This window comes from Anopheles funestus, chromosome X (genome assembly GCF_943734845.2).
Source record: "Anopheles funestus chromosome X, idAnoFuneDA-416_04, whole genome shotgun sequence".
Taxonomy (NCBI): domain Eukaryota; kingdom Metazoa; phylum Arthropoda; class Insecta; order Diptera; family Culicidae; genus Anopheles; species Anopheles funestus.
In genome coordinates, this window is record NC_064597.1 from 18,808,617 (window position 1) to 18,820,100 (window position 11,484).

At 37.9% G+C, this 11,484-nt stretch overlaps 1 protein-coding gene across 2 annotated transcripts; it reads left to right on the plus strand.

Annotated features, from left to right (window-relative positions):
• Positions 1-1,566: 1,566 nt before the first annotated feature.
• On the plus strand, positions 1,567-9,888 carry LOC125768845 (uncharacterized). Of its 2 annotated transcripts, XR_007418968.1 has the most exons (5): positions 1,567-6,590; positions 7,346-7,769; positions 7,858-8,165; positions 8,229-9,609; positions 9,677-9,888. XR_007418968.1 is itself a non-coding variant. In XM_049437074.1 (3 exons), the coding sequence occupies exons 1-3, from the start codon at positions 6,494-6,496 to the stop codon at positions 8,183-8,185; spliced, it is 849 nt and encodes a 282-aa protein (XP_049293031.1). In that variant the 5' UTR covers positions 1,567-6,493; the 3' UTR covers positions 8,186-8,319. The 2 variants fall into 2 exon arrangements, 1 of the variants encoding a protein (XP_049293031.1); XM_049437074.1 differs by lacking the exon at positions 9,677-9,888 and having other exon boundaries at positions 7,858-8,319.
• The last annotated feature ends 1,596 nt before the right edge of the window (positions 9,889-11,484 follow it).

The following is an 11,484-nucleotide window of genomic DNA, read 5'->3' on the forward strand; positions in this document are numbered from 1 at the left end:
TCATATGTTACTAGTAATGTTCATAATCTTCTTCATATTTATACATACGTTAATAGATTTGGTCCTCTACCTTCAATATCCGCATATCCTTTTGTAAACAGACTTCAATACATAAAACATTTGATAAGGGGAGGAAGTAAATTCTTAGAGCAGGCTGTAGGCCGACTAGCAGAATTAAGAGAAATCGAAAAACCATCGCACGAAAATCCACCATTCTGAAGTTTTACAAACGGATGTTCTATGGATGAAGTTCATGTTGCAGCTAAATTCCAGTTAAGACAAGGAAATAGAGACGGATGGTTTTTTACACGTGACCATACACTAGTAAAATTCGATAGTGTAATAGAATCATCCATTAAATCAATCCAGAATCAATCCATTAAAACTAAATGGTCATACGTTATGAGTGAAGCAGCCAGCTTTAAGTTATCCAGCCAATGCAGATATTATACATGTATTTGAAGGTAAAGCATCGGATTTATCATCACATATAATCGGCCGTATCGGGGAAATCGATCGTTCCGCAAAGGTCGCCGCGGTGCACTCATTTACACTCATTTCAACTCACGGAACCACTCAATTACACTCATTCAAACTAAAGCGCCTACTAGATTGAAGCAAACGCAATATGTTTGAAAACAAGTGTTATACACGGCGACGATCGTTCCCATTTGCATGGAAAGAAATCCGCGACTTTTTGAGCAGCGGATTCGGGGTGCATTTTGCTTATGGTTGTGTTTAAATATTTCTACTGATGTTATAGAACATGAATGTTGTTGCAAGCTTTATGGAGATTCAAAATTAAGTAAAAATATGTTTTAATTGCGAATTTGGCTAAAGTCTGAAACACGACCCCCCCACTCACGGGCACTCATTTGAGTGACTTTCTTTCGTGCAGGGTGGTTCGAAATCGGTTGCGTGTTTTTTAATTATGTTTCGATACACAGACACCTGAGGGCATGGCCGTCGAAGAAGAAAATGTAGCAATTGGTGCCATCTATCGACCACAGGTCAAAGATTGGCGATCCGTTGGAGCTTTCGCGAATAGCTCCGGCCACAGACATGGTAGCGATTAGTGGTGCATGGACGAAATCTAGCCACAAGTGCCATCTAGCCATGGCCAGAAGAAAGTTTGGCGATATCTTGGATACCGGCGGAGCTATGGGGCAAAGTTGGGTCAAAAATTAGGAAAATTTTACGATTTCACAAACAGCGTATGGAACTTGGTTCCTCGATGAATAAATCACTTTTAACTATGCGAAAACCTCCTTTCAATTTAATAGTAATTGTAAAAAAAAATCAAATTCAGGCCACATTGCATAGTCTCCGAACCACCCTGTACGAAAAATTGACACGCAGATGAGTGACCGTGAGTGGGGGGGGTCGTGTTTCAGACTTTAGCCGCGAATTTTTACATGTTTTACTTAAACCCACGAAACTAAATTTCATATTTTAGTTCTGAAATTTATGTAGCTTGAGAACAACAAACGCGTTTTTTGTTTTCAGTACGCAAATAACATGAAAATGTATATCAATTCACAACGCAATTGCCTTTCAACTCAGTGTATAACTGTATATTCAAATACTATCATATAGCTGTGCTACAAAATGAGTTACACCCCGCGGCGACCTTTCCGTAGCGATCGATTTCCCTGATACGGCCGAGTGCGTTTGCCCGTACCTTCGAACATATAGGCCAAAGAAGCAGAACAAGAAAGGAGAAGTTTGGTAAAAAGAACTTTGTTTACCATTCTGCTTCGGTATTTTAGACAGTGAAGAACGAAATCTAGTGTTCAAATATAATTGTTACAGTGTATTAAAGGTGTTGTTAGGTGCGGGAACAATAACCAAAACAAAAATAAGTGACTTTATAATAAATAAATAAATAATTAAAGCATGGATACTCAGCACGTGCGTCGCAGTAAACAGTACTACCGGCGTAAAGCCAAAATAGCGGCAGTTATGCCTACAAGGAAATGTACATGTCGGTGCACTTGTGTGGATGGATTACCTACTTCTGTGAATGGTATGCGCGATGTGGAATCGACAGTGAAATTGTATCACAACATAAATTACATGTGTGTATTTATTTGTGTTTTGCAGAGCCTAGAATCGAAGCAGCTGCTTGAAGTGATGCTGAACCTTATCCTTTCTCTGATGAGTCGGGCGCCATTGAAGATGACGCGGACATTCCATTGGATGATGTGCTATCAGATGACGACGACGACGACGATATCAACACCGAAGAATCTTTAGAGTTTGATTTTGGTCAACGCTCCATGGAAGCGTGCTTGCAATTTTGGGCTTTAAAAACAAACACGCCTCATACATCGATCAACATGATATTAAGAATCATCCAAGAAAAAACTTCTTGCGTTGAGCCGAAGGATGCTCGTACTCTGCTACACACTAGCAGGGTAGCAAAAGAAATTGCTGCTGTTGAAGGGGGTCATTTTTGGTACAATAGAGTTGCAAACTGCCTCAATATCCGATTCAGGTAAGCGATTAACCTAATGTTGTACTACTGAAACCTTCTGACCATTTTTCTTATGATTTTGATTGCAGTGAAAATCAACTAGGAAACGTTACCGAGCTTAAGCTAAAATTCTTTGTCGACGGATTGCCTCTACACAGAAGCAGTAAAACCACATTTTGGCCGATTTTAATGTCTATCGAGGATATGCCCCACATACCACCTATGGCAGTGGCTATATTCTGCGGGTCATCGAAGCCGGGTTCAGTAGAACAAATTTTGCTGCCTTTAGTAGAGGAGTTTGGAGCAGTAAACGCTGAGTTTAGGGAGGCAATTTACGTCAGACATAGAGTAGGCAATTCACCACTCTTAGATTTAGGATGTTTTGATATAGTGAAGGACGTGTTAGTCGGTGATAAACTTCACTTGATAGATCTAGGAGTTACTCGTAAACTATTACAAAATCGCAAGCTACGTGGTTTAGATGATTTGAAATATTTTATGCATTTTATGATATATTTTGTTGCAATAACGCTGTTGTCTTCAAATGTGTATAAAGATTTTTGGGACGATGCTTCTGAAATACTTACCGATTTCGTTTCGAATTATAATGAAATTTACTGAGAAGGTTACATTAGTAGTAACGTGCATAACCTGCTGCATGTAACTGAAGAAGTTAAACGTTTTGGACCTCTTAATACGATGTCTAGTTATCCCTTTGAAAACGCTCTCCAACACATGAAGGGTATGCTTAGAAACGGACATAGATATTTAGAGCAAACTGTGAACAGGTACTCTGAGTTCGAACAGTTAAACTTTCCTGAAAAGACACCGGCTAATGAAACGACTTTGAAGGGATCAGGTGACAATGTCGTTGTAACCATGCCGGACTTTAGTTTAAAATCCAATAATCGCGACGGCTGGTTTCTTTCGCCAGAAAAAGAGGCAATTAGATTTTTTTATGCAGATACATCGTCCGGAACTATAAAAATAATCGGTAGAAAGTTGATTGATCCGGAGGAATATTTCGATGATTCTGTGTCATCAGAGGTGATCAATATTTGTAAAGGTAAAATTTCAAATTTATCTCCTAACTCAATAGAATATGACCCAATATGACATCAAGGGTAAGATGGTTGGCATCAAGTTAGACAATGAGGGACATATGATGTTTGCCTCACTTGTTCACACGCTAATAGATTAGGTTTAGGCTAAGGTAGCTTTGGCAAACTGATTATTTTTACTTCATGTTTTTTTAATAAACATTTTATTAGTCATTAAACATTTATGAAACATTTCAATTTATGTCCTTTGAAAGAAAGTTCGCATTACAAATATGCTTTATATTCAAATTTAATTCATATTGTCTTTAATAATATATACGGTTGTTGTTTGTTCGCATGTGATTATTTAGGAGGGGGTAAGTGATCAGGTGGAGAAATGGAGGATTGTGGATCAGACTAATTATTGTCTATGGCACGTTTCCTTGCATTAATCCGATTGGTAAGAGTGAATGGACGGGGACTTGAAGTTCGAATGCGTTTGTGATTCTTCAACCTTTGCTTCGCATGGTAAAATTTGTCCTTGAAGTATTCGCGAATACTCCATTCGGGAATTTAAAAACCACTCGTCGCTCCAAGTATGCGGAATAGTTTGATTATGTTGGTGTGGATTTTAAACGGAATTTTTGCCAAAGAAATTCCTACTCCACTTCAGCTGCAGGATGCAAAAAACTCCATACCGAACAGCAAATCGATTGACCTATGCATCAGATTGAATGGCCAATATTCTTCTGATTCCCGTTTTAGAAACGATATCACTAGGGCCATGTAATCTGGTTCGGCAAGTCGGTCATCGAATTCTACCATTAACTCCTTAGAGTTAATCGGTTGCATGCTAAACGATGTGGATGGTGTTAACGTACCAGCAGCTTCCATTGCACATTCGAAGCTGGTTAGCATATATTCTTGACCTTGTCGAAGGCTTTTCAGTTCCTGTCGTATAACAACCATGTGATGCGAAATTTCTGTCCCGGAAGACTGCTCCGAGTGCACGGTACACGATATTTTATTTGCATCTTGAAGAGGTTATGATGGTTTTGAAGGGATATCGTGGTCGTAAACGGCACCCGTAAGTGAGTTGGTTTCATTGCACCAACTTGCAGGTATTGTGGAGCCTGAAGCAATGGGTAGTGTCTTCACTTGTTCTAGGAAGTGTAGGAATATGAATTGCTATATCGCACAGCGTAATGTCACAAAATAATAAAGGACAAATAAACACTATTTTTATTTAACATATGTTTTTGGTGATCAAATTCAAATCAAGTATAATGATTTTGTGTGTAAATGTAAAATAAAACGCGTTTAATACTTTGTCACACCAGCATCGCTCTAATGGCCAGGTGGTTAACGCAACATATTCTCTATGTCTTTCAGAACACCTTCCTGGATCAACTCTAGAGTGGCAGCACGGTCATCCACACGCACTATGTAAGTAAAAAAAAGATTTCCTCTCTATATAATAACACGCTATAACACGCTCTCTACAAAAGAACCCCCATCTACATACAATTGAGAAAGCACTTGATCGATGAGGATTGCACTCTATCCCTGAAAGCAATTGCCGAAAAAGTGGAAGAAGTCCACGGTGTTAAGGTTTCTTTGACAACCATACCGCGTGAAATTATGCGATTCAACTATTCTTTTAAGCGATTGCTAAGAATTCCGGAACGACGTAATGCAGAATGTAATATTTCTGATTGAAAAGAGTATACTCAATACTTTATGCGACTTCCATCTCGCTTGAGTGATACTGCAATTGTTTTCGTTGACGAAGTGGGATTCAACGTGTCAATGAGAATTTCAGCCGGTCGATCGCGGGTTGGTAAACCAGCCGTAGCAGTTGTTCCTCAGCTCAGAACCAGGAACATATCTGTAGTTTGTGCCATGTCCAGAGCAGACATTATTCATTACCTTCGAAACGACAGTGCAATTCAACGCATAAAATTTGTTGAATTCATTAGGGAATTAAAACAGAAGATGGAATCTCGCGGCATGAACCAGTTTTTGATGGTCATGGATAATGTCCCGTTCCATAAATGTCGGGAAGTGAAAGAAATAATCACAGAAAACGGTTGTGAATTGGTGTACCTCCCGCCATATTCTCCTTTTCTTAACCCCATTGCGAATATGTTTATCAAATGGAAAAAAATTACTCAACGGACAAATCCAAAGAATTAGGCCAAGCTTTTTCAAGCAATTGACAATGGGCCTAATTTAATTACACCTGAGGATTGCGAAGGGTACATTAGGAACATTTGGGGGTATTTGAACCGTTGTTTAGCTGACGAGGATATAACCGATTAAAACGGCAAGGAATGTAACACAATGCTGACCTGTGAGTTTAAACTGACTATTTCCTGTGAAGAAATATGAATTATGATTTCGAATTAAACACATCGTACTTTAGTTGTTTTATATAATAAATCATCCTAGAAAATGTATTGCATCTGCTTCAAACCGCCCAATTGTTTACAATTTAAAACAAACGGGCAAACGTGGCGTCATATCAGCCACGCACTGTAATCGTTTTCGTTAAGTACCTTGTGCCCTGCGAGCAAGGTAACTCATTTTCGGTCGGTTTTAGCATGCCGCCTCTGTTACTCCTACACGAAAAAAATGCTCGTGCTCCCTCTTCTGGGTGTTGGTATTTTGAATCGCTTCTATTTTGAGTTATTCCATCGATGCCTCTCTGTCTTACTATGTGTTGTTCCTTTCTTTTGGAGCAAATTTGAGGTCTTCATCGATACTTCTTTATCTTGCAAAGTCTTGTCTTCCTTTATCGGGACGTCTGTCAAACATTGTTTTCACTTTCGTTTGTGACTACTCAGAACGGTTAATTTTGCAACGAGCGATAGTTCTTGTTTGATTTATCAGTGATAAAAATTGTGAAGTGGAAGTGATAATGGCATCAAAAAAGATGCGTCGTGATGGACATCTTTGCAGACGATGAAAGCGGCTTATGGAGGAGATGGACCGGCAAACCGATGCTGAATTGGACCGGCTAAACATCACGGCTACCGGCTTATCAAACTTTTCATGGCCGGATCTTGGCATAGGTAAGTGTGGTTCTTTAATTTATAATAGTGTGTAGTGAAATTTACTTTTGAAAAAAGTGCGTTGTGTTTTCGTATCGTGTTTGTGAAAATCAATGCATAGTCTGCTAGTGTACATAATTTTTCCTGTAAAAAGTGAAGAAGCTATAGTGTTAGTGTTTTTGTTTAGACGTGTGGGATTGAAAGTTGTGTTTAATTAAATAGTATGTTTTTAATAAATTAAGAACGAACCACTAAGTTAGTCAGCAATTATTATTTTATATGAGACGATTCGATGATTTATTGTTTCGGTATTCCGTTTTTTTTTTAAACTGTTAGTGATGATCATATGATAAGTCCCACCTCATACCCCGACAGGGCAACACAAGTGGCCCGAAATCGAATCACATCCGTACTGATCCCCGGAAGTATTAACTGATGATCCGTTCAAACTAATTCTGTTATATACAAATCAAGTTATATTGTAATCGTCTAGTGTATCAAACAGTGCCAATAAATGTGATCAATAGAAGTACTTTTTTTAGAATAGAAGAAGTGATTTTTTAGAACTTGTATGATTGGTTAGGTTGTACAATGAATTAAATATTAACTGCTTAACCCTAACTATTAAATTACTAAATAAATAACATGGAGAATTCAATTAAGTAATTAACATAAGAACATATCTCATTCACATTTGTAATCTAGTCTATGAAAGACATGCTATTGGTTAGTACATGTAAATTAATTACTGAATTGATGTTCTTAAATATTTTTAGATGATTCATCAAATTCATCGGAAGGAGTTGAGATCCAGGATCGGCAACCGATCGAAAATGTTTTGTTTCTCGGTGATGGTAGTAGTAATCCGGTGATGAGTAGTAATATTGATAGTGATCATGTGAACACCGATTGCGATAGTGATGATGATGACATCACAGCAGGTGGGGAGGGTGTTTATAACTTTTTAGACAAAATGTCGCTAAACGAAGCCATAAGATATTGGGCAATTATTGGTAACCTGCCGCGATCGTCGTTGAACATGCTTCTGGCGATCTTAAGGAAGAAATTGAACCTAGACCTTCCAAAAGATGCGCGGACTTTCCTCAAAACCCCTACCCGAATCGGATTGGAAGTTCAACAGATCTCGGGTGGAGACTTTTGGTATCAAGGGGTTGAGACGGTCCTACGTGGGTATTTTCGGTGAGTATTTAATATACAGTTATTTATAATTAATATGACAACATTGCCATTAATGATTTATTCTTGATTTTACTATTTGTTTTTACAGAAATGTCGTTCCCGAAGTAGAGACTTTTTCTTTACAAGTGTCGATCGACGGGCTTCCACTGTTTAGAAGTTCCTCGCGGCAGCTGTGGCCGATTTTAATAAAAGTGGAAGAATTGCCAGACGCTCCGGTAATGCTTGTCGCCGTGTTTTGCGGACTTACAAAACCGGAGCTTGTGGAGGAATTTTTAAGACCACTAGTGCTGGAGGTGAACGATCTCCAGCAAAGAGGCATGTTGTTCGGAGACAAACAGGTGCGAATAAAGCTTCACGGCATAATTGCTGATGCTCCAGCGCGGTCATTCGCAAAAGGTAAGCGTAGTAGATACTAATTGATTTTAATATAACACTTACATATATTTTATTTTATTTCAGCGACCATCAGCTGCACTGGAAAGCATGGATGCTTAAAGTTTACCTGCGTTGGGGTACCCATCGAATCGGAAAACAAAATAATCTTTGATTCCGTGCATGCCGAATTGCGTACGGACGCTGGCTTCAGAAACAAAATAGACAAGGACCATCATAAAGAATGGCGGACACCTATTGAAGACATAGCTAATTTTGATATGATACGCGGCGTCCCTCTTGGCGAGCGTCTCCATCTAATTGAGTATGGGGTGACCAAGCTATTGTTGATAGGGTTTTTAGAAAATAATTTTGAAGATTTCTCTCGATGGTCACCCCAGCAGAAGGGAAACGTGTCTAATTTTTTGATAAACACACGTCTTCCTTCTGAAGTGAAACGTCCTATGCGGTCCTTGAAAACTGTCCGTTTTTGGAAGGCAACCGAGTATAGGTCCTTCCTTCATTACTGCAGTCCTGTGGTCCTGAAGGATTTTATGTTACCTTTTACTTTTAATCACTTCTTGCTCTACTACTGCGGTGTTACGATTTTTTCAACTTCGGCACACCAGCGACATTGGCCCCTTGCGAAAAAGTTCCTTGACACATTTGTCAAGGAATTTGGCAGCATCTACGGTCGTTCTCACTTAACAAGCAAGGTCCATGCTCTTCAGCACGTGTATGAAGACGTCACGGAATTTGGACAGCTTGATGATTTTTCTGCATATCCGTTTGAAAATTATTTGCAAATAGTTAAACGATATGTAAAATCGGGCACGCGGGTAGCAGCACAGGTGGCAGCTCGTATGCAAGAAATTGCGTCAATCGAAATAGCTGCCAACCTTACTGTTCTAAAATATCCGAGGTTGAAGGAGAATGGTGTTGGTATACACGTAGCCGCCCATTTTATCCTGCTGCCGAATTTTAAGGATCAATGGTTTCTAACCAAAGATCGTGGCATTATTAAATTTTTAGAAGCGAAGAAGATTTCTCCGTTTTTCTATACCATAATTGGAATCCAGTATGAATCCTGTACGGAATTGTTTAATGTTTCAATCACCGGTTCGTCGGATGGCGAACCAGAAGTTAGATTATCTTCTACAGAGTTGGATATTTATAAAATTATAGAAACATCTCCGTCCAGGACGGTGGAAGTCCCATGTTATATGGTTAAATGCAAATTTGTAGCTGTTTATTTACCTTCCCGATCTTTAGCTATCCCTTCTATTAATCCCAGTGTAACTCCCGATAATATTGCTTTATTCCCTCTGCTTCATACATTTCAACCAGACTAACCCGTATACTCCAACTAATATTTTTGAGCTAATACAGTTTATTACTAATATTTTTCATTTTACTTCAGTAGGGCCTTTTGCATTCAACCTTCGGAAGGATTAAAAATTTCGACTTGGTAAGTTTTAAATGGTAAGGTATTCCTTTTCAAATCAAACCTGATATACCTCTTTCTTCAATTTCAGATTGACTTTCATCACTATACTGGATCTTTGTGCTCGATAAATAGTGAGACGATCGCTTTTACCGCTTTGCAAAACAATTTTGTGACCATCTGCATAACGTAATAAGTTTTTATGTGGGTAGTTTTACGGTGGTGGAATTGAAAATTTTAACTTTTAATTTTTTTTAACATGTAAGGTAATATCATTGCAGATGGAAACATTTGAATGCCTAGCGGGGCTCCATGCTGAAAGCAGTGGTATTTGTTCGTGCGCCTGCGTTTCGTATGCAAGTGAACCACGTGTGTAGTTCCAGCCCGCAAATATGTTGCGATTTGTTGTTTGTTTGGTTTCCGCCTTACATTGTATGGTTGTATAATTTACAATCTAAAAAGGTTTGAAAAATATTTTATTAGTTTTTTAACCTTTTCATTGACTATTTTATTTTGTTTTTGCATGGCTATTTGTACTTGACAATACTAGACCATTGACAATTAACATAACTTGGCTTGTTCTACAAGGTGTAGGCTATTGTTTTACCGAATGTCCATTCGATTTTTCAATTAATCGCGATTTTTCGCGATTTTTTTGCGCAACGCATGGCGTACGAACATAACGCACTGACGCATGATTGGTTGCTTTATTGTCTCCGTTTCACGTAAGCCTTTTATTCTAGTGAGTCTCTGTGTTCACATGATCATCATAAGGTTTAATTGAATTATATTGGTGGTCTTGGTTGTGGTTTAGAATTTATTCTGTTTTACTAACATTTACTTAACAATTAAATCACATTTCTTTTATTATTCTCATATACATACACTAACATTGCACGTCTATGAATGTGATTAATACACTAACATCCTACTAATGATACTAAAAATTTCAAATGTAAATTTGGAAAAGTGATGATGATGATTTTTGTTGTTAACTATAAAACAAAATATGTTAAATTGAAATACAGTAAATATAAGTTTAAAATGATTAATAAAAAAAATGGATATGCATAGATGAGACACGCGCGCGGATGAATGAAATCGATAGTATTACACAACTAATTTCGAAATCTCAATCTGATGCAAGGGTAAGTGGTGGGACATCATCATCACTTTTAAAAAATAATAACTTTTTACATTTCAACGAATAATAATATATGGTATAATTCTCATGAAATAATAAATTCAATAATTACAAATTTCAGTAACATTCAAAAAATTCATTTTTATAATTTCAAACAATTCAAACATAACACAGCTTACAATATAAAATTCATGAAATCTTACTAACTAACATATACAATAAAAAATGCATGCAACTATAAACTAAATATTAAAAATAACTATTACTAATGTTATAACTAATTAATAACTAATTAATTTTTTATTTTATTTATTTTTTTTGGCCGGTTCCGGCACACGCTTTTTATGACACCTCCGGCCTTGAGGTGGCTTTTCGCATTTTTCAATTTATTTTTGAAAAATGTTTCAACTAACTCTTTATTTGGGACTATCCCATCCGACCCCACAGCAATATTAAAAAAAAATTTAATATCTGGACGTTTTTACTAAAACGTATTTTTTTTGTTGGTCTTCCCAGCCCAGACCAGCTGCACGTTAGCAAGAATTCTACAGCAAACAGTAAATACAACGCGTCGTGCATTCTTTGGTTGCTGTGTACTGACGCCACCATTTCGCGCGTCCACACTTGCAGCTCATGGAACTTTTCCGGATCTGCGAGGTCACATTCCAGGGCGTCTAACTGTTCCTCGGTGGCAACCTTTTCCAAAATGAACGCTGGCCGTGCTGGGAATGCTGCTCTAATTTCGGTGCCGGAGT

What these genes read in the sequence shown, in the direction of transcription:
- LOC125768845 (XM_049437074.1), top strand. Translation starts at nt 6,494, where the DNA reads ATGGAGGAGATGGACCGGCAAACCGATGCTGAATTGGACCGGCTAAAC. An exon ending in ATGGCCGGATCTTGGCATAG is followed by an intron (nt 6,591 to 7,345) that starts GTAAGTGTGGTT and finishes AAATATTTTTAG; the next exon opens with ATGATTCATCAAATTCATCG. An exon ending in GTCCTACGTGGGTATTTTCG is followed by an intron (nt 7,770 to 7,857) that starts GTGAGTATTTAA and finishes TTGTTTTTACAG; the next exon opens with AAATGTCGTTCCCGAAGTAG.